This window comes from Propithecus coquereli, unplaced genomic scaffold (assembly GCF_000956105.1).
Source record: "Propithecus coquereli isolate 6110/MARCELLA unplaced genomic scaffold, Pcoq_1.0 Scaffold13, whole genome shotgun sequence".
NCBI lineage: Eukaryota > Metazoa > Chordata > Mammalia > Primates > Indriidae > Propithecus > Propithecus coquereli.
Genome location: NW_012137191.1, coordinates 8,503,668 through 8,530,226, shown reverse-complemented (window position 1 = coordinate 8,530,226; position 26,559 = coordinate 8,503,668). Strand labels below are relative to the sequence as shown.

At 33.3% G+C, this 26,559-nt stretch overlaps 1 protein-coding gene across 1 annotated transcript in view; it reads left to right on the top strand.

Annotated features, from left to right (window-relative positions):
- Window positions 1-26,559, top strand: part of LOC105805537 (chromosome unknown open reading frame, human C12orf40) — a 44,891-nt gene that overhangs the window by 5,212 nt on the left and 13,120 nt on the right. The window contains exons 3-9 of the mRNA XM_012638445.1: window positions 1,787-1,919; window positions 2,293-2,341; window positions 3,187-3,381; window positions 6,397-6,512; window positions 20,259-20,788; window positions 20,992-21,061; window positions 22,448-22,508. Coding sequence (XP_012493899.1) covers window positions 1,787-1,919; window positions 2,293-2,341; window positions 3,187-3,381; window positions 6,397-6,512; window positions 20,259-20,788; window positions 20,992-21,061; window positions 22,448-22,508 — 1,154 coding nt within the window. The remainder of the gene's footprint in view (window positions 1-1,786; window positions 1,920-2,292; window positions 2,342-3,186; window positions 3,382-6,396; window positions 6,513-20,258; window positions 20,789-20,991; window positions 21,062-22,447; window positions 22,509-26,559) is intronic.

The following is a 26,559-nucleotide window of genomic DNA, read 5'->3' as shown; positions in this document are numbered from 1 at the left end:
CTAAAGGGAGGGAAGGGCATGCCTTTGGGTGAGGCAAAGACATAAAGTGTAACTACAATGTTTGCACCCTCACAAAACCCTGGAATAATAAATAAATAAAAAAAAAAGAATGATCTTATCGTAATGAACTGAGGGGAACTTAGCAAAGTTTCTTTGTTCAGATCTTCTTTGTGGCCCTGTGTCTTTAGAGATAGGGACATACCTTCTCTCCGGATATAAGGAAGGCACCTCTCAAGGGTTTTATGACCTGCTTTAGGCGAAAGTCAGAAAAATCCTTTCTAAGTTTTATGGCCTGCTGCACAAGAGAAGGGAGGAAGGTGAGAGTGATATTCCTGCTTCTGCATTTTCTCAAAGGCCAATACTCCATATTTTGGAGTAATGTGTCCTGAACCCCATCACTTTCTCCCTCACTTTCTTTTCATTCATTCAACATATATTTATTGAGTACCTATCATAAATTCTGTATTGGGTGCTGGGGATAAACTAGAACGCAAGCCTTTGTTAGTCAGGACTCATGGTAGCAAATGACAGAAATTCAAAACAGAGATATTTATTTAACTAAAAGGAAGGATGATGGTGCAATGGGCCTCTGAGACGATTTGAATCAGGAACTTGAATACTACCATGATTCTTTGTTACTTCAGATGTTAGCTTTCTTCTCTCAGACTATATTCATCATTGAGGCTCAAAACATTGCCTTAAGAAATGAATATTGCTCATCTCTCCTAGATTTGTCACCAGGGAAAGATTGCGAATAGTTTCTCTGGTTCCAAATTTTTAAAATTCTATTGGAAGGTTGTTGCCTTGTGCTACTCGTGCCAGGTCTCAGCAGTGGAAATATTTCACTTATAACCAGAGGGATGGGATACTATTATTTGTTCATCTTTGGTCAGATGGCTACCCCTACACCAATTATTTTGTCCAGAGAAGCAGGGTTTTATCAGAACATAGAAAATACTCGTTAGAACTGTGTATGTAGTTGGAGTGGGTATTAAAAACATTTCTCAGAAAAGAAAAGTAAGTAAAAGTACTCAACAGACAAAATAGTGATGTATTTTATAAAGAGTGACCAGGCTTCTGCCCCTATAAAGTTTAAAATCTAATGTGGGAGCCGGGCGCGGTGGCTCACGCCTGTAATCCTAGCTCTCTGGGAGGCGGAGGCAGGTGGATTGTTTGAGCTCAGGAGTTCGAAACCAGCCTGAGCAAGAGCGAGACCCCGTCTCTACTAAAAATAGAAAGAAATTAATCGGACAACTAAAAATATATAGAAAAAATTAGCCGGGCATGGTGGCGCATGCCTGTAGTCCCAGCTACTCGGGAGGCTGAGGCAGAAGGATCGCTTGAGCCCAGGAGTGTGAGGTTGCTGTGAGCTAGGCTGACACCACGGCACTCACTCTAGCCTGGGCAACAGAGTGAGACTCTGTCTCAAAAAAAAAAAAAAAAATCTAATGTGGGAGATAGTGTTAATCAAGTACAATAAAGAGTAGAAAGTGCTATAATAGAGAAAATATGTGGTGCTACAGGGAAATCTTGGAGGAAGAAAAAAGTAGAACTAAATTAGTAGGGCCCCTTTCATGAGGGGTATATAATATGATGAAGAAAAAGATATTTTTAATTACCTGTGATAGTTGTTAGTACCAAAATGATTTTTTTCTAGTATTTACAGAATATAAATGTTTCAGTAAAATTTCTTAGATGCACACTTATTTAATGAACAGGATATATCAAATAATACTTTAGAAAGATTTATTATTTTTAAATTATAATTATATATATTTTATTACAGAAACTGTGAGAAAACCAGTCCATGTGAATATGAATAGAGACATAAAAATGCCCTTAAGAAATTATGATTTAGAACTTCCAATGTCGCCTCACTGTGTACCTTCTCAGCTCTGCCTTGATGATACAGAAAACAAGTAGGTTTTAGCTAGGATTCATGTTATTATGTATTTAAACTGGTTATTATCAATACTTTTATTCACTGGAACATGTACAAGGGCTTACCTTCTAGCTCCAGTTTTTGTTTGTTTGGCTAGCAGTATTATAAAACTATTAAGACCTTTATCAAATGACCTAGGTGTTTCGTACACATAGTTTGACTTTACATATCATTAAAATGTCTATCTCTAGTATTAATATAATTTTTATAAAACTTGGTAATATGCTGGAATGATTTACTTAGAGTTCTGTTTCCATGTGCTTGTGTAGAACAGTATGAATTTTAAATACATAAAAAAGATAATTGTATTGCTATTTATATTTTTAACCTTAAAATTTTCTTTTCATTAGTATAAACTATCAAAGAGTAGGTAGCAAGGAAGAACTTGGCCCAGTTCAGGTGAGTTTTTAAAAATTTCTTTTAACAGTTGTGACATGTCACTGAATGATCTAAATTTCTAAATATTGGGGAAAATTAGTTATCCTCTGAAAAAATTTTTAGTCTCTAAAATCATTCTTTTAAAAGCTTTTCAGTATAGAAAACCTATACCATGAGAATATTTTAATTGCCTATGTGTACAACATTTGATTCTGCTTGTTACTGATGAGCTGCAGAGGACAGTTCACTTAAGGTTCACATGGCTATTGAGCATTTCATATCTTCAAACGTAGTGACAAGATTGTTTTATATCAAATTGTGATGTCCAGTCCTCACATTGATCTCAAGATACTTTCTCTTTCAAAAAATAGCAAATAACTTTTTTAGCAAATAAAATTTTTAATCAATTAGAAAATAACATAGATTGTTATTAAAGCTTGAAATTTTGATTAACATCCAACGCCATATTATTAACTGTTTCTTTCCTTTGAATTGCCAGAGTTAAACTAGATGAGAAGGATAATGGCGATGATACTAAAATCCCTTGGAAATCCTGTGACCTGAATTGTGGGTTAATGAAACTCAGATTTCCTGTCAATGCAAGATGGATTATTGAAATGGAGCATGAGGGTGGAGGGGAGCAGGAGTGGAAAAGGCAGTGGGAAGGGGGCTCCTAAGTGTAGTCTTCATTGATAATCTCCCTCATTTTAGGCAGTTCTGCCAGTTCTAATGGCTTGCCTTTCCTTAGGACTTTTTCTTTTGCAACTCATGCCCTTTTCACTTATTTTAATTTCACTATTGTGACTTTCTTCTTGTCTAGTTTATATATTTTGGCAATGTAAGTGATTTTGTCTTTTTTCTTATAGTCGTCACAAGTCATGGACTCATGTAGTATGTTTGAACCTCAGTTCAGCAGAGTAGAAAACTGCAGTTTCACTCCACCATCTTTTGCAGCAGAATTATCTTCATCTTCTAGCAGACATATTCCAAAACTAAATTTAACTCCCAGAATAGCACCCAGTGCTCAGAGAGTTGCATATGAAAAAAAGCAGAATGAGCAGGTACCTTTGAATCACTAGTTCTTAGCATTTTGTATCATTGTATTTTCATGATATAATCTTTATTCTCTTCTTATAGATTTAAAATATATAAGTTATAAATTACTATAGCTATAGCCAAATTAGGAAATAAATTAAGGATAATTCCTCTTAGGTCAAAAACTTAATTCTCTGCCCTGTAGAAGATTATGAATCCCCAAACTGGAATGTTCTTTAAAAAATCTTGGAAATTATCATTCTCTTAGAAAATTATTGATAGTAAAATTGAAAATAGTTCAGTGTGTTATATAGTAATTGATGTTTATAATTCCTATAAATGACTAGCTGGTGATGTCATGGTGACCCAATATTCATGATATGGGAAATGTCCAATAAATAGCAAAATATGGTCTCAGTGATGTCAAAGTAGTCTCTTAAAGTATGAATTGTGATGGCTTGATTCTTTTTTTGGTTTGAAAGAGTACAACTGTTTATATGCATTTTAATTAACCCTATACAAATATATAGAGCTATGTGGTGCTAAGATGTTCAATCATTGTGTGCTCTAAATTTGAAAATATAAAAATATAGAAATGTTAAAATTCTGAAATTTATCTGTCATAGAACATACCAGGAAATGATCTTCTAAATTTATATACAGTTTAAAAAACAAAGTTATTTAAGATTACTATAATAATGTCTAATGGTAATAAGGAAAATGGTTATATAAACACTGTATCTTCATACCAAGAATATTTAGATTTGAATTTCGCCCATTTTTAGCATGCAGTGGTTTTATGCCATGTTTATATATGTATTATTTATGAATTGATTTATAATCTATTGTTTATAAGTTATATTGCAGTTATGTATTATAGTATGTCATAGTAATATATACTATAATATATAGTCATATATAATTCAATTTTATTGAAGTGTTAAAGTATGTTTTACTATTTCTCAGAGAAGATAAAATGAAGTATTATATTCCAATGATATGTGCTATCCTTATTAATGTAAAGGTCCAATGATTTTTAATGATGCAATAAAAGACATTTAGTTACCCATTTAATTTATTTTATAGGTCAAAACCTTGTATTCTATATGAATTTATTACTCTTCTTTGCTCTATTAAATAGTTTGTGGGATAGACAGTAGAACACTATGTAATCTCTACTTAAACAATCACTTTCTTGGCTCTACATACTATATACTGCAGGTTAGTGATTAACTCCAGAGAGGTAAATGTTAAACTTAATATGGTACAAGATTGAAAAGAGAGGCTAATGTCTTTCTCCAATCATAGTGTCACATTGTAAAGTATTAATATTAGGGAAGTATTTAATAGCTTATTTGGAGGGATTTCAAGAAAAGTGAGAAGAATTTAAATGAAATTATAGAATACAAAAGAAAATGAGTTAAAAAAGTGGGTTAGAAGAAAAAGTGGGTTGGGGCTTTGTAACAGAGAGAATGGCCTGAAAAAGAGGGTAAAAATGTTTTCTGTCTTTTTAAAACCTCCCCCACTCTTTTTGGGAATTGAAACCTGCATCCCCATCTCAGGCCAGTGGTTGGAGGGGCAGGGGAATGTCCTTTGTTCTTTGTACTGTAAGAGATGTCTCAATGAAATTGTCCAGGGGGAGAGGAGGTCTGGTGGGTTGAGGTCGTGAGATTGTCTTCCCTGGAGATGGGGCGATCACTAGGGTGATCACATGACAGCAATACTGTCCAGGGATTAGGAGGATTTGGAGGGGGGTAAATCCACAACTAAAGGACATGGGGAGCATTGTAGCAGGGAAGGGCATGCCTTTAACCCGCACTTGGGGGAGGCAAAGACATAAAGTGTAACCATAATGTTTGTACCCTCATAATACCCTGAAATAGAAATAAAAAAACAAATTAAAAAAAATTTTATATTAAAGCAAGTTATAGTTTAAAAAAAAAAAAAGAATCATTAGCTGTACTTTAACAATAGCTTGAAGCTGAAAACCCTCTTTAAAAGCTCTGTGTTTCTGCTTATGTAGAGGACAGTGGTACTTTTAAGATGGGAGTCTGTCATTCCCCTCATTTGCTGGCAAATTAATAAATTCCTCTTTCCTTTTCCTCAACCACTTGTCCTCGTTCTTCTGCTGTGGCCTAAGAGACAAGTGCCAAGCTTTCAGTAACAGCTTCTTGGTCCCTAGTATGGTATTGAGCCAACATATAATATTATATCCTCTTCTCTCTTCATTTGTTTGTTTGTTTCTTACTTCAAGGGATGACTTGGTCTCTGCATGTCTGTCACTGTTTCTCTGACACTGAGATACATTAGTTAGCTGAGACATTAGTATTAGCTCTCTCTGATTTTCGTCTTCCGCGTCCCCCCCAAACTTTCAGTGTCTCTTTTTACTCTTTTTTTCTGACTATTCTGTCATGGATCGTGTTGAGACTCCTCATTTCTATGTTTCATGGATTATAAATCAAATATATAAATTATTGTTGGATAGTTTGATATTAGGCCAATATATAAGTAATTTACATTTATATGGTATCTTCCACATTAACAAATGGATTATCTAATCTGCTTTTTACAACAGTCTTCACATACTATCCCTATTTTGAATGAAATGATATTAATATTCAGAAAAATTAAAGTAGCAGTCTTCCATTTACTCAGTAAATGGAGTAACTGAGATAAGTACAACTGTTTCTTTGGGACAAGCTATTATTTTCTGTCAGAGAAATTTAACTTTTAGTTACTCAAGATCCTGGTTGCTGGGTGTTTTTTAAAAATTTTTTAATTTTTTTTTTTTTTAACTCTGAGAAAGTGGTTAGTTCACCATAATATCAACTATATTAATAGGCATTCAAATATTAATATTGTTTTCATTGTTAGAAAAATATTTTGTTTTCAATAAAGACTAAAATTACTTTCTTTTAGACTAAAAAATCCATTTTTTGAATATGTGATGTAGTTCACTTAAATAACATTTTATGCTAAATAATTTAAATTGTAAGTGTGTTCATTATCTATTTTAACAGTTTCTTTAATCTTTCTTTCAGCTCAGTCATGTTAACCGTTCTGATTCCTTGGTTTCCAAATTGAGTGAGAGTCAGGATATTTTCAGTCCATCTTATAAAACAGCACAATTTGGAACATTATTTGAAAGATTAAACAGGTAGGCAAAGATTTTGAAGGAAGTAAAAAACCTGTAGTATTCTATATTCTCAATTATTTATTTGATTTTAAAGGACACAAATATTAGTTAGAAATATAAACAGACCTAACTAATACTTATAGAAAAAAAATCACCAAGTAAAATGTGTCATTTAATTAAAATAGTTTAAGTAATTTCTAACATGCACATTTACATTTCATTTACTTAGTTTTAAAAATATTTTGGACAAAGGTATTTTGCACATTTTGTAATTTTCATGAATTATTTTTCTACATCATAAAAGTACTGATTTTTTCACATTTATGATAGTTGAGCAGAATCCCTCTTTTATTTTTCAGAGGTTTGTATATACAGTCCAGTGGATGCCCAAAACTACTGCAGATAGTACTGAACCCTATGGATGCTATGTTTTTTCTTATACATACATACCTATGATAAAGTTTAACTTGCAGGTTAAGCACAGTAAGAGATTAACCATGACTAATAATAAAATAGTACGGTATGCTGTAATAAATGTTATGTGAATGTGGTCTTGCAGTCTCTGTCTCTCTCAGAATATCATACTATATCACCTATTTTTGGACCATGGTTGACCATGGGTGACTGAAACTGTGAAACGTGAAACTGTGGATAATGGGGGAATACTGTAAACCTTAGATTGTTGTTTTAAAATCCATTAAGCTTTTAAAACCAGTTTGACTCATTCCTGATAATGTAATGAGAAACATTCACTCTGTCATTCTATCCTAGTCTTTTTTATTTTAGTAAATGGCATTACTATTCATTTAGTTGCTAAAGCCAAAAAAAAAAGTTGTCCTTGATTCCTTCCTTTCCTTCAACTCCCAATATCCACTTTATTAACAAAGTGTTATTAATTCTATATTTTAATAAACTTTAAAATTTTCTATTCACATTTCTATCTCTATGTGTTCCATCACAGTCTAAGCCAGTGCTGTCTCTCGACTGGGGAATTATAATGCCACATAACAGTTCTTTTCATTTCTTCGTTCAGAGATTTTTTTTTTTTTTCAAAAACAGTTTTATGACTGTATAATTGACATAAAACCAACCGAACTTTTATGTAAAATATGCACTTTAGTAAGTTTGACAGTGTCAATGATAACATATATTCATCATCCCCATTGGTTTCTTTGGGCACTCTTGTAATCCCTTCTCTTGGTCACTTCACGTCCCATATCCCTGTCCCAAGGCAACCACTGATTTGCTTTCTGTCACTGTAGATTAATCTACATTTTCTAGAATTTTGTAAGTGGTATCATACACAGTGTGTTCTTTTTTGTTGTTTGGCCTCTCTCACATAGCATAATCATTTTGAGATTCATCTATGTTTGTTGCATGTACCCATACCTCATTCCTTTTTATTACAAAGTAGTATTCCGTTGTATAAACATAGCACAGTTTATTCATTTGGTGTTTCCCCCCCAGTTTTTGGCTGTTTCAAATAAAGCTGCTATGAAAGTTCACATACAAGTTTTTGGTTTTTTTTTGTTTTTTTTTTTTTGTTACCATCTATCTTTTTTTTTTTATTTCAGCAAATTATGAGTGTACATACGTTTAGGTTACGTGTGTTGCCCTTGGTTCCCCCCCCCACCGAAGTCCGTGTTTCAAATATGTCCATCCTTCGGATAGTGCGCATTGCACTCCTTGTGTATACAAATACCCGTCCCCTCCTCCCTCCTCCCCCACGTACAAGTTTTTGTTTCAACATATGCTTCATTTCTCTTGAGAACAAATGGAATGACTGGGTCATGTGGTAGTGTATGTTTAACTTTTTAAGCAACTGCCAAACTATTTTCCAAAGTGATTTGTATCATTTTACATTCCCATCAGCAATGTGTGAGAGATCCTATTGCAACACATTTTTGCCAACACTTGGTATAGTCTTCTTAAATTTAACCCATTCTGGTCAAGATGTTATGGTATCTCATTGTTTTTAATTTTCATTTCCCTAATGGCCAATGATTTTGGCCTCTCTCATGTGCATATTATCCATTTGTATATATTTGGTGAAATGCTTACCCTTTTCATTTTATTAATGGTACCTTTTTGAAGTGCAAAAGATTTTAATTTTGATGAAGTCCGGTTAATTTTTTGTTTATTAGTTGTAATTATGGTGTTAAAGCCAACAAATCTTTGCTCAACACAAGGTCATGAAGGTTTTCTTTTATGTTTTCTTCTGTTTCATAGTTTTAGATCTTACATTTAGGTCTATAATTCATTTTGAGTTAATTTTTATGTGTGGTTTGAGGTAAGGGTCTAAATCCATCATTTGCATTTGTGGAAAATAATATCCTCACTGAATTGCTTTGGTTTCTTTGTTGAAAATCAGTTGACCATGAATATAAGGGTTTTTTTTTTTTTCCCCTGGAGTCTTTCTTTTGTTTAGTTGATCTGAAGGTTACCCTTATGTTAGCACCACACTGTCTTCATTATGGTCGCTTTAAGTTTTGAAATCAAGAAACGTATTCATCCTCCAGTTTATTCTTTTCCAAATTTGGGTCTTATTAATCCTTTGGTTTCCATATAAGTTTTATGATCAGCTTGTCAGTTTCTGCAAAAATACCCCAAAACCAAAGTGATTATATCGAATCTATAGATCAATTTGGGGAGAATGGCCATCTTAACAGTAGTGACTCTTCTGATCCATGACCATGAAATATTTCTCATCTTCAATCTTCTTTAATTTCTCTAGTAATATAATGTACTTTTTAATATATAAGCCTTATGCTGCTTTTGTTAAATTTATTCCTAACTATTTTATTCTTTTTATGCTACTGTGAATGAAATTGCTTTCCTAATTTCATTTTTGGATTGTTCATTGCTAGTATTTGGAAATACAATTAAGCTTTGTATATTGATCTTGTATTTTTTGACCTTGACAAATTCATTATTAGTTCTAATAGTAGTCGAGTGGATTCTTTAGGATTTTTGGTATAGTGAATTATGTCATCTACACATAAAGATTTTTACCTATTCCTTTTCAATCTGGATGCCTTTTACTACAACTTTTTTTTTTTTTTTTTTTTTTTTTGAGACAGAATGTCACTGTGTAGTCTGGGCTAGAATACAGTGGCATCATCATAGCTCACTGCAACGTCGAATTCCTGGGCTAAAGCAGTCCTCCTGCCTCAGCCTCCCAAGTAGCTAGGAGTACAGGCTGGCACCACCACCAGCTCTGGTTACTTTTTTCTGTTTTTAGTAGAGACAGGGTCTTGCTGTTGCTCAGGCTGGTTACTGCCTTTTTTTTTTTTTTTTTAAACTTGATTTTTGCCGAAAGGCCAAGAATTGATTTTTTTACTTTTTGCCTGACGCTACTGACTAGAACCTCCAATAGCACTGGCAAGAGCAGACATGCTTGCATTGTTCCCAGTTTTAGGGAAAAAGCATTCAGTCTTTCACTATTAAGTATGATGTTAGCTGTAGCTTTTTTGTAGATTCCCTTTATCACGTTGAGAAAGTTTTCTTCTATTTCTAATTCATTAAGAATTTTTGTCATGGATTTTGTCAAATGTTCTTTCTGTGTTTTGAGATTATCACGTAGTTTTTTCCTTTATTAATTTATAATATATTAACTTATTTTCAGATCTTAAATCACTTTGTATTCCTGGGTTAAAAGCTGTTTGATCATGGTGTATAAGCCTTTCCATATGTTGCTGGATTTGGTTTTCTAATATTTGGTTGATGTTTTTTGTTTCTGTATTCATGAAGAAAATTGGTCTGAATTTTTCATTTCTTGTGTTATGTCTGGCTTGGTACCAGAATAAAACTGGCCTCATAGACCAAGTTGGAAAGTGTTTCCTTCTTTGTTTTGTAGATGAAGTTGTGAAGGATTGGTATTATTTCTTTCTTAAATGTTTCGTGGAATTCACCAGTGAAACCATCTGCACCTGGGCTTTTCTTAATGGGAAAAATTTTAATTACTAATTCTTTTTTCCACTTATGGTCAATTCTGATTTTCTAATTTCTTCTTGGGTCAGTTGTAGTAATTTGTATTTTTCTAAGAGTTTGTCCATTTCATCTAAGTTGCATGATTTGTTAGCATGAAGTTGTTTATATAATAGTATACCCTTGAAATCCTTTTAATTTCTGTAAGGTTGGTGGTGATGTCCCTTCTTTAATGCCAAATATTTGTCCTTTTTTTCTTTGTTAGTATAGCTAAAGATTTGTTAATTTTATTGTTTTTTTTTAAGAACTAAGTTTTAGTTTTAATAATTTTCTCTATTTTTCTGTTTTCCATTTTATAGATTTCTGTTCTAATGTTTATAATTTTCTTTTTCTGCTTGTTTTGGATTTAGTTTGCTCATTTTCTAGTTTCTTGAGGTATAAGCTTAACCCTTTGATTTGATATCTTTCCTCTTTTTTAATATAGGCATTTAAAGCTATTAATTTCCCTCTTACCACTGCTTAGAGGTCAACCAATGATTGGTCAGAGTTTCTGTTTAAACACCTAAAGCTAAGAAAGTTTTCCTCCAATATAAAGGATCTCATAATCAGCCAGGGATAAGTATATACCCAGTGCCCTCTCTGGTCTCTGCTGAGTGTGCACATAGCCTTGCACATTTGTGCAGCCTTCTAGACCACCAGGTATATCTGAGAGTTTATGAAAACCCATTATGACTATTTGTTTTCCAGATCTCTCTGAAATTTCTGGATGATTTTTGCTTAAACTAATATTGCAGGCAGCTGCAATGTTGGACTTCCCTAATGGTTTGCCACCAAAATTATGATTGTTTTTGACAAGCTCCCAGATATGGATCTCTCCCCACTTCCCCCCGAGACTGCTCAGTCTTGATAGAGCATGGATCTGGGGGTAGAGGGAAAGTACAGCCCCAGGCTAAAACTCTGTAGACTCCATCTTTTCCTACTAAGGTTCAGTAGTTTTTCTTGAAGTACTTCTTTTCAGTTTATTGCATGACTTTGATCACTGCCCAGATTCTGAAATGGTTGTTTTTTGTAAGTTTTGTCTGGTTTATCTTTGCTTTTGGGGGAGAGGATTTGCCAGACTTTATACTCTACCATTCTAGAAGGTCTTGCCACACATTGATTTTTTTTTTTTTTTTCTACTGGTAACTAACCTTGTATTAGTATTTCTGGGCTAAATCCTACCTGGTTACAACATGTTATCTTGTTGTGTATTCTTGGTTTTGATTTGCAAAAATTTTGTTAGAGATTTTTACATCAATCTTTGTGAGGGATATTATTTTATAGGTTTCTTTTCTTAAAATATCTTGCTCTGGTTTTGATATCAGCATAATGCCAATGTCGTAGAATGAGTTGAGAACTATTCCCCCATTTAATTTTCTGGAAGAGCTTGTGTAGAACTGTTATACAGTCATGTGACACATGAGGATGTTTTGGTCAATGATGAAAGGCATATATGACACTGGTCCCTAAGATTATAATGGAGCTGAAAATTTCTATTGCCTAGTGACATCGTAGCTGTCATAATATAACACAATGTATTTCTCACAGGTTTATGGTGATGCTCTTGTAAACAAACCTGCACTGCCACTCATATAAAAGTCTAGCACCTTCAATTATGTATGGTACATAATACTTGAAATTGATAATAAATGACTATGTTTCTGACTTGTATGTTATAATTTTTGTCATTATTTTAGAGTGTACTCCTTCTACTTAAAGAAAAAAAATTACCTGTAAACTAGCCTCAGGCAGGTCCTTCAGAGGATATTCCAGAAGCTATCCTTATCACAGAAGATGATAGCCCCGTGCATGAGATTGCCCCTGAAGATCAGTGGGACAAGATGTGTAGATAGAAGACAGTGATACTGATGATCCTGACCCTGTGTAGGCCTAGACTATTGTGCTGGGTGTTTGTGTCTTAGTTTTTAACCAAAAAGTTTAAAAAGTAAAAAAAGAATAAAAAAAATGTATAATAGAAAAAAGCTTGTAGAATAGGGATATAAAGAAAGAAAATATTTTTATACTGCTGTATGATGTGTTTGTGTTTTAAGTGTTATTACAAAAGAGTCAGAAAATTTTAAAAAATTAAAAAGTTTACAAAGTAAAAAAAGTTACAGTAAACTAAGGTTAATTTATTATTATTATTAGTAGTAGTAGTATTTTTGAGGCAGGGCCTCACTCTGTTGCCCAGGCTAGAGTATAGTGGAGGGATCATAGCTCACTGCAACTTAAAACTTCCAGGCTCAAGTGATCTTCCCATGTCAGCCTCCTGAGTAGCTAGGACTACAGGTGCATGCCACCACACCCCAGGTAATTTTTTTATTTTTTGTAGAGACGAGGTCTTGCTATGTTGCTTAGGCTGGTCTCAAACTCCTAGCCTTAGGCAGTCCTCCTGCCTTGGCCTCCCAAAGTGCTAGGATTACAGGTGTGAACCACTGTGCCAGCTTTATTTATGATTGAAGAAAGGAACATGTTTTTAAATTAAATTTAGTGTAGCCTAAGTGTACAGTATTTATAAAGTCCACAGTAGTGTACAGTAATATCCTAGGCCATCATGTTCACTCACTACTCACTCACTGACCTACTGCAACTTCTGGTCCTACAAGCCTCCTTCATGGTAAGTGCCCTATACAGGTGTACCTTTTTAAAAAATCTTTTATACTGTATTTTTACTATACTTTTTCTATGTTTGAATGTGTTTAGATATACAAATACTTATCATTGTGTTACAGTTGCCTGCAGTATTCAGTACCATAACATGCTGTACAGGTGTGTAGCCTAGGAGCAAGAGGCTATACCCTATAGTGTAGGCGTGTAGTAGGCTAGACCATTGAGGTTTGTGTTAAGTATATTCTATGATGTCTGCACAATGAAGAAATTACCTAACGTGTTTCTCAGAATGTGTTCTCATTAAGGGATGCATAACTGTAATTTCTTCCTTAAGTCTCTGGTAAAGTTCATCAGTGAAGCCATTTGGTACTGGTGTTCTTTTGTGGGAAGGTTTTTTTTTTTTTTTTAAACTACAGTTTACATTTTTACTAAACATAGGGCTAGTCAGGTTATTATTATTATTTTTTTGAGTGAGCTTTGGTAGTTTGTGCCTTACAAAGAATGTATTTATTTTGTCAACCTTATAGAATTTATTGACATAAAGTTCTTCCTGACATTCCCTTGTCTGTTTAAAATCTTTAACATCTATAGTGCTATCTTTTCTCTCATTACTAATATTGGCAAATTTTACCTTCTGTTTTTCCCTAATGATTCCGATTGGAGACTTATGAACTTTATTTATGTTTTCACAGAATTATCTTTTAATTTCACATGTTTTTTATTTTTTGCATTTAAAAAATTTCATTGAATTCCGCTCTTACGTTTATTATTTTCTTTTGTCTATTTTAGATTTAATTTGCTCTTCATTTTCTTCTTTTTTTACTGTACTTTTTCTGTGTTTGAATATGTTTAAAAAAATGTTTAGGTATACAAATACTTATCATTAAGTTTCTGAAGGTAAGAGCTGAGATTGTTTTGAGATCATTCTTCTTTGCTAATGTCAGCATTTAGGACTATAAATTTTCCACTAACTGCTGTTTTTACTGCATCTTTTGATATGATGTTATGTTTTCATTTTCATTCAGTTCAAAATACTTTCTAGTTTTTCTTTTGATTTCTTTTTCAATCCATGGGTCATTTAGAAAATTGTTATTTGGTTCCCAGAAACCCTAAGACTTTCCTGTTTCTTTCTGAATTAATTCATTAATTCATACTTTGTATGATTTGATCCTTTCAAATTTATTGAGACTTGTATTATGGCCAAGGATATGGTTTACATTTAATATAAAAACCTATGTGGGTGGGTTTAAGTCTGTTTTCTTGCTATTTTTTATTTGTCCCATTGTAGTCTTTGTTCTTTCCTTCTTTCTCCACCTTTATTTGTTTTAAATATTTTTTATGACTTCATTTGATCTCTTTTGTTGGTTTATTAGCTATAAGTCTATTTTGTTTTTCATCGATTGCTTTAGAGATCAAGATATAGTATATATCTTGATTTATCACCAACTATCTTGAGGTTATACCATTTCAAGTATGATATAAGAACCCTACAATAGTATACTTTCTCCCCTTTGGGCTTCGTGTTGCTATATATTCATGCATTTTCCTTATGTATACTTTGTAAATCCAATAATACATTGTTATATTTGCTTTAAAGAGTTAAATAAGAAAACATGTTGCTTATATTTAAGCATATATTTATTATCTTTAACGATTTTCATTATTTTGTGTAGATCCAGATTTCTATCTGATGACATTTTCCTTCTGTTTGAAAGATGTCTTTTAGCATTTCTTATGATATAGGTCTGCTGGTGATTAATGCTCTCATCTTTGGGATATTTGTTGTGCTCTTGTTTTTGAAAGAAGTCTTTTGACTTGGCATTGTTTCCAGCTAGAAGTTTTGCCGTCATTTTAATCTTAATATCTATACAATATATAATTTTTTCCATTAAGATTTATCTATCATGGATTTTCTACCATTGATTTCCATCTTTTGGTTAGGATGTTCATTTTCTTTCTGTTTCTTGTGTTTAGACTTTGTTAGTTTCTTGGACTTACTGTTTTTTGTCAAATTTGGAAAAATTTCAGCCATTATTTCTTCAAATATTTTTCTGACACCTACCTCCACGTTAGGGACTCAAATTAGTAAATTAGTTTACCTGAAGTTGTGTCATTGTTTGCTGATGTTTTGTTCACTCTTTTATTAGTCTTTTTTTCCTCTCATTATTTCACTTTATATGGATTATTTTGCTGTTATCTTCAAATTCACTCATTGTATCTCCTTTGTTGTCTAATCTGATAATCCTATTTAGTGTACTTTTCACCTTTAGAAGTTTAACTCTTCCTTATATCTTCCATACATATCTATTAAACATGCTCAGTCTTTCTTCTGTCTTCTTGAATATAGGGAATATAGTTATGATAACTCTTTTAATGTCCTGTGTACGAATTCCATCATCTATGTCATTTCTTGGTCTGTTTCTAATAATTGATTTTGCTTCTCATTATGAATTGTAATTTTATGCTTTTTTGCATTGTAATTTTGTTTGGATTCTATACATTGTGAATTTTTTTTTTGGTTGCTGGAAATTTTTGTTTTCCTAGAAATAGTCCTAAGGTTTGTTCTGGGATGCAGGTTATTACTTGGAAACAATATGATCTTATTGAGGTTTGCTTTTAAACTCTGTTAAACAGGACCAATAAACTTTCAGTCTATGGCTAATTTTGCCCCACTGCCAAGGCAAATACCCTTCTGAGTACTTTCCTGATTTCCTTGAATTACGAGGTTTTCTGCTCTGGTGGGTGAAAACACAAAATTTTCCCAGCCCTGTGCGATCTCATGGGATTGTTCTATTTTCTCATCATGGGTGGGGTTCTTTTCACAGCTTTAGGTAATAACTTCACATGCATGTGCCGATCAGTATTTAACTAAAGACTTGAGAAGAACCCTCTGTAGATTTCTGGAACTTTCTCTTTGATGTCCTCTACCTGTGAACTCTATCCTCTGCAGTCTCCCTGGATGCCCAGTTCCTCAACAAAGCTAGTCAGCTGGGCTCCAATTAGGTTTCCCCTCCCTGTGCTGTGGTTTGAATATTCTCTCCAGACAGTAAGCTAGGAGCAATTACAGACTTCTGATTTGTTTTCTCTTTCTCAGGAATCATTATCTTACTCTACCTGGTGTCCCATCTCTGAAAACTGTTGTCCCGTATATTTTGTCTAGTTTTTAAATTAGGTGGGTAAATCTGGTCCCTCTTATTTCATTTTGTTCATATGGAAATCCTGAAATAATTCTTCACCTAACAGTCAGACTGATGATATTTTTCAAGGCAAAAGCAAATCAATTTTACTTTTGTACATAGAACCTTTAGATGATTTCTTATTACTCTTTTCAAAAGCAAGGCTCTGCATAATCTGGGCCCTTTTGTACCTTTTAAGCCTTAGGTCATAAGTTTTTCAGTGATTCTATTCCAGCTTTACTTCTTTTCTTTCTTGTTCTGCATGTCTTGCATTTGCAGTATTATTCCATCTCCCTGCAGTGTGCTTACACCTTTCTTCAAGTATCTAACCATTCTGTATCTTCGGCTTATTTATCCCTTCCTTCCTAGGGACTTTCCTGACCAACCTATCTGAAACATGACCTCCACACAAGGTATTCCATCAGGTGATCTTGTAGCACCTGCAATTATCTTTCCTTCTTGTTTACTTCTTTAATGCTTATCCATTGTACTTCTTAATGCTTAATTATCTTATTTCTTTATTATCTTCCTTCACTTAGAATATAAACTCCAGTGTCTCCCTACTACATACATAGTTGGCATACATTAAATATTTGTTGATCCCCCGAGAGACTCCTAGAATTGATAAATTCAGCAAAGTCTCAGGTTATGAAATCAATGTACACAAATCAACATTTCTGTATAGCAATAATAATCATGCTGATAGTCAAATCAAAGACTCAGTATCATTCACAATAGCCACAAAGAAAATAAAATACCTAGGAATGTACTTAACCGAGGAGGTGAGAGATCTCTGCAAGAACAACTATGAAACACTGATAAAAGAAATTGCAGATGATACAAATGAATGGAAAAACATATCATGCTCATGATGGTAGAATCAAATTTGTTAAAATATCCATACTACCCAAAGTGATTTACAGATTCAATGCAATCCCCATCAAAATACCAACATCATATTTCACAGATCTAGAAAAAATAATTCTGTGCCTTGTTGGGAACCAGAAAAGAGCCCAAATAGCCAAAGCAATCTTAAGCAAAAAGAAAAATCTGGAGGCATCACATTACCAGACTTCAAACTATACTACAAGGCTGTAGTACCAAAACAGCATGGTATTGGCACAAAAACAGAGACATAGACCAATGGAACAGAACAGAGAACCCAGATAAAGAACCATCCACATACAACCAACTGATCTTCGACAAAGCAGACAACAACATACACTGAAGAAAAGAATCCCTATTCAAAAATGCTGGGAAAATTGGATAGTCATATGCAGAAGAATAAAACAGAATCCATATCTCTCAGCACTCACAAAAATTAATTCAAGATGGAGAAGAGACTTAAATGTAAGACATGAAACCATAAAAATTCTAGAAGAAAATGTAGGAAAAACTCTTCTAGATTGTCTACATTCTTTGCAAAGAATTTATGACTAAGACCCCAAAGACAATTACAGCAGCAAACAAATGGGTCTTGATTAAATTAAAAAGCTCCTGCACAGCTAAGGAAATTATCAACAGAGCAAATAGACAACCTATAGAATGAGAGAAAATATTTGCAAACTATACATCCAATAAAGGGCTAATATCCGGAATCTACAAAGAACTCAAATCAGCAAGAAAAAGACAAACAGCCCCATTAAAAAGTGGGCAAAAGTCATGAACAGAAGTTTTTGAAAAGAAGATAGACAAATGGCCAAGAAACATATGAAAAATGTTCAACATCATCAGAGAAATGCAAATTAAAACCACAATGAGATATCACCTTACCCCTGTTAGAATGGCTTTTATTAAGAAGTCTAAAAATAGTAAATGCTGGCATGGATGCAGAGAGAAAGGACCACTTATACATTGTTGGTGAGACTGCAAATTAGTACAACCTATGGAAAACAGTATGGAGATTTCTCAAAGAACTAAAAACAGACCTACCATGTGATCCAGTAATCCCACTACTGGGTATCTACCCAAAGGAAAAGAAATCATTTTATCAAAAAGATACCTGTGGCATAATTCAGAATTGCAAAGATGTGGAATCAACCCAAGTGCCTATCAATTTATGAGTGGATTAATGAAATGTGGTATATGTATACCATGGACTACTACTCAGCCTTGAGGAACAATGACTTAATGCCTTTTGCAACAATTTGGATGGAACTAGAGACCATTATCCTAAGTGAAGTATATCAAGAATGGAAAAACAAACAGCACATGTATTCGTTGTTACATTGGAACTAACCAATGAGCACACATGCACAGAGGGAAGTAAAAGTCCTTGGAAATCAAGCGGGGGCGGGTAGAAGGGGAGGGATAAAAACCTAAAATGAACACTAGTCAGGTAATAGGCACATTTATAGCCCTCATTCAAGCATTACAAAAGCTATCCATGTAACAAAAAAATTTGTACCCTCTTAATATTTTGAAATAAAATTAAAAAAATTGTCAAATACAAATAAAAGGCTTATTTAGATAATGAATTTGTCCCTATTTTAGTCCATAATTTTGAATGAATTTTATATGTATCTACAGGAAAATTATTAAAGAAAGATTGATTTGTTTTAATAAGACTTCAGTTTTTTAGCATCATTTCTCTCTATCGTCTCTACAAGTAATAATCCTTCCCAGCATTCAGTCCCCAAATCAGCCACTTGCCCAATTTTTCTGAAGCAGAAGAATCTCCTCTTTGTATTTACTGTAGTAGCACCTGACTGTAGCATAATGCTTATCACTTTGTAATTGTTTCCTTCTTCTATATTATAAATTTCTTATTGGCAATAACTGTGCAATGTACATTTTTCTATTGTCCAAATTTCTTAGTGAATGATTCTCCTCAGAATGCTTAAAATACTTTTAAAAAATTATGATTTACATTTATAGTGTGCTTTATAACTTATGAAGTGCTTTTACATTTATTTTCCCATTTAGAATAATAGAAATTTCTCTGATATTAATGGTGTATATTATTGCATTCTACAGATTGTTTCTTTTGGTATAACAAAATAGCATTATTCTGACTAAAACACCAATAATCTTCTTATTTGAAAACAGTGTAGGATCATGAGCTGTGAACATTCACGGGTAAAACATTAGTCTCTCTGTTTAATACCAAACTGAGCTGTTTTATCTCTCTGTCCCTGACACATGGCCTAGTGCCTAAAATATAGCAAGTGCTCATTAAATTTTGATAAATAACTTAAAAATTAAGATTGAAAATCAATCAAAGTTTTAGAAGTCTATGTTTCTTTTCTGAATTTCTTTGTTACCTTCAACTGCTGGACCAACCCAATCCCACATAAATTTGTAGATAGTGACTTGAAATAAAATTTTTAAAATCTTGATTTGTAATCATTTCCTATCATAGCTTTGATTCTTGTACATAAGTTGGACTTAACCTAGAATTATCAGTTCTGCATTAAAAGGAAACTTATGAGTTATCTAATTTACCAAATTAGTTTTTATCTAATTCATCTTATTTTGTTGCTTTATTAATTATATACATGTTTATATCTATATTGCTCTTCTTTGGAACTTCATTGTTTTTATGTCCATGTTAGGTTGAGAAATATATGTCAAAATGTTTTCGTAACTATTTGATTTGATGTTTTAACACGGGGATAAATTTTCTTTGCTCAGTTTTCAAAATATCTTTCTCTGGTTAAATGGAGCAGCAGTGACATACAGTGGTTGTCCAGATTATTTGCTAGATTTTGTTACAGAAGACATAGGTTGTTCATATTTTGTTTTGTTAATGTAACAGTAAATTGAACGGTGCACTAATTTTTCATTTTGAAATGCAAAACCTAGTGTAGATTATTTTTATACTCAAGAAGTCATTAGAAGAGCATATTAGACAAATTTCTACCCAAAGCAATATTATTTATTTAAATATAAAAAATAAAAACATAGTCTAGGTAAATGTTAGTAGTTACTCAATATGTTCTGTAAGAATTTAAAGAAAGTGTTTCTAAATGCAAATGATCTGTACTTGCTAAATATGTTTTTATTTATCTCAAAGTCCAGGAAATAGGAATTTCCTTACTGAAAGCTCTGCCATAATTAGGGTTGAAGATTGTGGAAGCATGGATGAAACAAGACCGATGAATTTCATTACTGAACAGCAATCAGAACAACATATTTGGGAAGAAAATGGAAAAGAGGTTTCAAATTTTCTTGATGATTTGAACCAGCCAACTCCTGGCCTTCTATCAGAGAACTGTGACTCTTTCATTAGTCAAAATATGATCAATTTATTAAATATCGATCAAGAAAGGATGAAGAAAACCTTTGACGAGTGTGATTATGATAGTATGGGAGATATTTGTGTAGCCACTGGTTCTATTAAAAACCAGTCCTCTGATAGACTCATTAGAAACATTTTTACAGTTCCAGAGTTGACTTTTAGTAATTCAACTTTTAATAACATAAGTTATCCAGAAAAATGTCAGCCAAACAAGAACTATCAGAAAGAGTACAACAATAATGAAAGAAGTGATCTTAGTACATCTTTTGAGAAGGATTATTACCCAACTGGCTCTGTAAAAAAAGGTTAGTGTTGTGCATGGAAAACATAATAACCTATTTTTTGTTTTTTTGTTTTCAGTTTTAGTGTATACAAAATGGATTTCTATTATATAATATTGTGGACCAGTGATTTCCCTCTGTATGTGTCATGCTAATGTGCTTTGAATTGAAAAATGAAAATAGACTATGCTAAATTTTTAACTCAATGCATAATTTCATTTTTGAAGGAAAACTTGAAAATGATTACCAAGAGAAGACACTACAGAAAAATACCCGGAAACATCTAGTGAATTCTATGTAAGTTTTTAGGTAAATCTGGGGAATACAAATCAAGATCTTATATAATGCATGTTGAAGGTTAAATTGATGCAAAATGAAGTAAGTATATTTCTGTCTGAGGGTGGGCAACCTGGTTCCAAAGAAGCCTTACTTGTCACAATCATGGTAATATCACCCTAGTTTATAGTGCTCTTATTTGCTAGCCCCAGAATTCCTCTTAACTGAATATTATTAATGTTGATTAGATTTGAGGAAATTGACTTATGTGTTCAAGAAACTCATATACCCACCAGAATGTCAATATATTGATTTACAGTAAGAAATAGAAGGGTCACATGTATAGGAATGCTTACTGGCAAGAAAAAGCATTTTTCCTTACTTTCCGGTAGCTCTCCGTAGGAAGTTACTTGCTTGAGTATGGAATGAGAACAAGGAGTAATAGAATTCATGTTAGTGGAGTAAACAAGCATATCAGCAGTTTACAGGACAGTGTACATTCTAGGGATAGAGTACTTGTCCCATTGCCAACATTTCCCTCTCAGAGAAACTCCTGGTTTTCTCTATGTTCAAGATTACCATTTCATTAATGTGCTCAAAGACATTGAAAGGAGAAAAAAGATTGCCATTTCTTCCATCCCACCACTGATACATTTTTTTTCTATATGAAAACAATTAGAATCCACCAGATTTTGCTTTCTTTTCTTGTTGCTGCTGTATAAAATGTTCTATATTTAGGTGATTTTTAAACTCATCCATTATGGGTTGATATTTAATGTATTCCTCAGAGTTTGGGGGTTGTCTTACTGGTTCTTCTGTGTTACAGGTAATTAAAGAAAACTTTATTTTAATTAGCAGTTTCTGAATAGTCCTAACTTTCTTGGTAATAACTGTAATTTAGCCAAATCTTTGGGATTGGCAATTATGAGCTAGAATACATTTTTATTCTGGAATTGATTTCTTATGGAAATATTAAAAATACCTATTGATAAAATGAACATATAAATGCCATTTTTATGAGATTGGCACATACAGATTAATTAAAACATAGACTCACAGCTTATTTCATAAAATTAACAAATTTTTTAGGTTCTTTTGTTAAATCTCCAAATATCCAGAAACTTAAGAGTGAAAAGCATCATGTTAGGCCTAGAGTTTTAAAATGTACTTCATGACAGTGATTTAGAATATGGTTCCTAAACCTGGCTACAGATCCAAATTAACTTGAGGGGATGATTTTAAACTACAAAATACCAAGTTTGACCTACACATCATAAATAGGCTCCTTGGTGTGGAGTTTCTGAGTTTTTAAAAAAGCTTCCTATATAATTCTGATTTGAAGCCAAGAACAATAATTTTCAGAGGGAATAAAGCAAATTTTAATACTGTCTTATTTAAAACCCTTAGGGGTAATATCCCTTTGGAAGAATTGCACTCTAAGCAATCGTGGGACTTCGGACTTGGCGAGGTAAAGCACATTCACACATTATCTTTCCAATTAAGTCAGTATATATTATGTCATATTTTAATATTTATAATATACTTTGATTTAAGGTTTACTTTTATTCATAAGTTTCTTTTTAGGTAAACTCTTTTTCTTATATTTCTTATTCCGGGGAAATTATAGCTTAGATCTTGAAATAAAAATACCTTTTCAGAAACTGTAATGTGCTTTGTTTGAGACAAATGAATCTAGATTAGCGTTGATTAGTATCGATGTTTTCAATACTTTCTGTATTATAAAATTTTTTCCGAGAGGAAAATGCTTTAGGTTTCAATGTGCTACTGGTGAACATAATTATATATTCACCAGACTATTGAAACATCTATAAACGTTGCTTATGTAATGTTACACTTCCTCCTCATAATAAGGGCGTGCCAAGAACTTTGTGTACTTTATCTATAATCTGCAAATGTCTGATCTTGTAAAGTCTTCACAGCAAAAGAGACTGAAGTTTAGAAAGATTAAATAACTTGTTGAAGGTCACACTCTTGAGCCAGGATTCAAACTACTACCTTATCTGACTGAATATTTTCAATTATACCATTTTCTCCTTTTTTTTTCAATAAATATGCATTGAGCACATACTATAAATTCATTTAATAGACACTTAATGAGTGTCTCCTATATGCTAGATACCAGGGATAAAATGGTGAAAAGATAAAGTCATTGTTCTCAAGAAGATTACATTCTGCTATACACTAGACTCTGCAGAGATGAAAGGACGTGGACCCTATCTTTAAGAAGCTTTCATCTAGCAGCTAGTCAGAAACAGAAAAAAATCTAATGCATTTAAATAAATTGCTCCAACTAAAGTTTGTACAAAGGGAAGTGGAAGATTAGTAAAAGACACTTGTAAGTTTCACATGTAGTCAGGAGGAAGATAGAGGAGATAACTTTTGAGCACAATATCAATTAATATGTTTACCAAATGGACACACTGTCTGGGAAAAAGGAGCAACATAAATAGAAACTCAAATGTGAGAGAATTTAGCTTGTTTTAGAAACCTTGTGTATCTTGTTTCATTCTAGTTATTGTTATTGCTACTGTTTATAGCATAAATTACAAGGGGTGCAGGAATAGCATGAAATAATTCTGAACAGTATAAAGGGCCAGGTCATAAATGACCTTGAACAATATATAGCAGTTTAATTTCCTATCACCAAACAGATCCACTAAAAAAAATTTTAGAGAAGTGTGAGGAAGTTTGAGCATTAAAAAATCGACTCTGTCAACAGTGAAGAGAGATTTGATAAGCAAAATCTCAAGACAGGGAAGAAATAATGAGGATTTGAAGTTGGGCAGTGGTAGTAGGATGAAGGCAAAGGCAGAGAATATTTAGATTTAGATTTGATAGGACTTGGTGATTGGTAATTAGTTAGGGGAGAAGGAAGAAATTGATCAAGGAAGATCTGGATTTATGATTTGAGTAAATGAGTTATTGACGAGATAATGCTATTCACCAAGACTGAAGACATAGGAGGAGATGTCAGGAAAGGGTAACTGTCCACCAAAATTCCATGTACCGTCTCTTTTAGAAGACAGCTGCCCCTGTGAAATGGTTTCCCAGCCAAGGAACGTATTTCCTAATCATCCAACCATGTACATGTGGCCATATGGCTAGATCTCACTAATGAGTTGTTAGCAGAAGTGATGTGCGTCGTTTTTAGGTCAAGGCTTGTAAGAAGTGAGAATTCTTTTTCTGTGCAATCTTTCTTCTGATGGCTAGATGGAAATGAGGCCCTAAGGGCTGGTAGAGCCACAAGATGGAAAGGATCAGATCTTCGAATCACTACATGGAAGAAAATTTCCTACTTACCAGGAACACTCACTTTAGCTTATTACATGAGAGGGAAATAATTGTATTTGAGCATTATATATTTTGTGATGTACTTTTTAAAAAAACAATACCTCCTCCTCAGAGGAGCGGATTTCTGAGAGAAGATGAGTTAAGTTTGACTTGTTGAGCTCAACTGAGGGTCTCTGAAAAATCTGTGGTTATATGAGGTTGTATATAGTAGGCTTTTATATATACAGGGCTTGCGGTCAGAAGAGATTTTCAGTCTTATTTAGTAGGTGGTAATCGAATACATCCATGTATATGTTTCTCCAGAGAAAAGTGTATAGAACAAGTACAACTGTTGACAGGTTCCTGAGAAGCCACATTTCATGTTGGAGGGTGTGCAGTAGAAGAGAAGCCAGAAAGAGACTGAAAATGAGCTACTATAGAGGGTTGAGGAATACTAGGAGAATGGTGTCATAGGAAAGACAAAAGGAGAAACTTTCCAGGAGGGGAATGTAGTTAATAATGTTGGATGCTGTCCTATTACTCCTTTAAAAAACTCATTTTCCCAAATATGAATAATATAGAGGTATCCTCCCAAAAAAGGAATTACCAACAGGTTATAGAAAACTTAAGAGCTAAAACAAACAAAACAAAACAAACCTCTTTGATGGGGAAGTAGTAGTATCCCTAAGATCCTTCTGTTGAGGATGGAAGAGAATAGGAAAGAACAAGGTTTTGGAGGGAGGAGTATCATTACTTAATTTTAAAGCAGTAGTAGAGGAACAAAGTTTAAATAAGATTGTTAAAAATGGGGAGGTAATCACTAGAGAAATGGAAACAAATGAGAGAACTTCAAAATTCAAAGGAAGTGGTGATGTCACACTAGGAAACCTGATCAAAGTGGGAAAAATGAAATAGGAGCTCTACATAAAGTATAAAAATGAAACCTGTTTAGCACTTAATACAGTAAATAGGGGGTTGACTTTTCAAAATTCAAAGAATATCATATTGTGAAGGAAAAAAATCTATGTATTTTACAATAAACATATATAGAATATAATAAAGGTTGAAAATAAAAAGCAAAAGATATATACATTAAGAAAACATATATAGGTAGTCAAGCAGGCAATATAAATGCAACTGAAAGCCCATTTGGAAAAGAGAACAGGGAGATACAGCGTTACAGATCCATAGCAAGTGCAAAATCCTGCTGGGCAAGCATTGCGAAGGCTTGCTGTCCTGGAGGATGAGGGCAGCTCTGTGAATAATAGTTTCTTTTATTTTGGGAGGATTTTCTTTGCTATTCTTCATGAACAGATCTGAAGTAGGTATTGGAGTGCGTGCCTGACTTGGGGTCTGTATAGCTTTCCCAGATTTGTGTTCTTGGTGCAAATTTGGGGCTTGAATGTGTCAAGAGTTGAACAGAAAAGACTTTTAAATGATAAAATAGTGGGATTAGGGAAGGGCCTCTGCTCCATGTAGTTATTTAGGGCACCAAACTGGTGGAGACTGTGCTGTCTTCAACTGGTGCCTTCTATCTTTGTAGTATGTATCGTTACCATATAGCAGAAGGGAAAAGGAAGTGGAGGATTGTGGAGAAGATTTTTGTGGGCCAGGACTGACAGTAGTTTACATTACTTCTGCCCATGACCAGAACTTAAATCATATGTCCAAACCAAGTTCAAGGGAGGCTAGGAAATGGAGTCTAGCTGTATGTCTAACATACAGGAAAGGGAATCAGGTTTGGCAGACAGCTAGGTAGTTTCTCCTTTACCTTAGCTGTCTATCTAAAACTGTATATCCCACAAACAGAGAATATATAGAAAATATTTTCTGTAAGTCCATGGTACATTTGCAAACAATTCATGCAATAAGCCATAAAGAAAATCTAAGAAATTTTTTCAAAGAAGAGATTCATAGCCACATTCTCTAATCAAAATTTAATAAAATTTGAAATCAACAAAGAAGAGATACTTAACCTCTCTTCTTTTTTTTTTAAAGAAAGGAAATGAAAATAAGTTACATAGAAAGTGATGAGAACCAAATCCAGTGATATATTCTATAGAAAATTTATACCTCTAAGAGCTTTTATTATTTAAAAAAAAATGACTGATATCCAACCTAAGAAATTAGAAAAAATAACAGAACAAATCCCCAAATTGCCTCAATAACTTGCTTTTTTTTCAACTGCATTTACTATGATTACCTGAAGCCTTTCCTTTTTGTTAGTA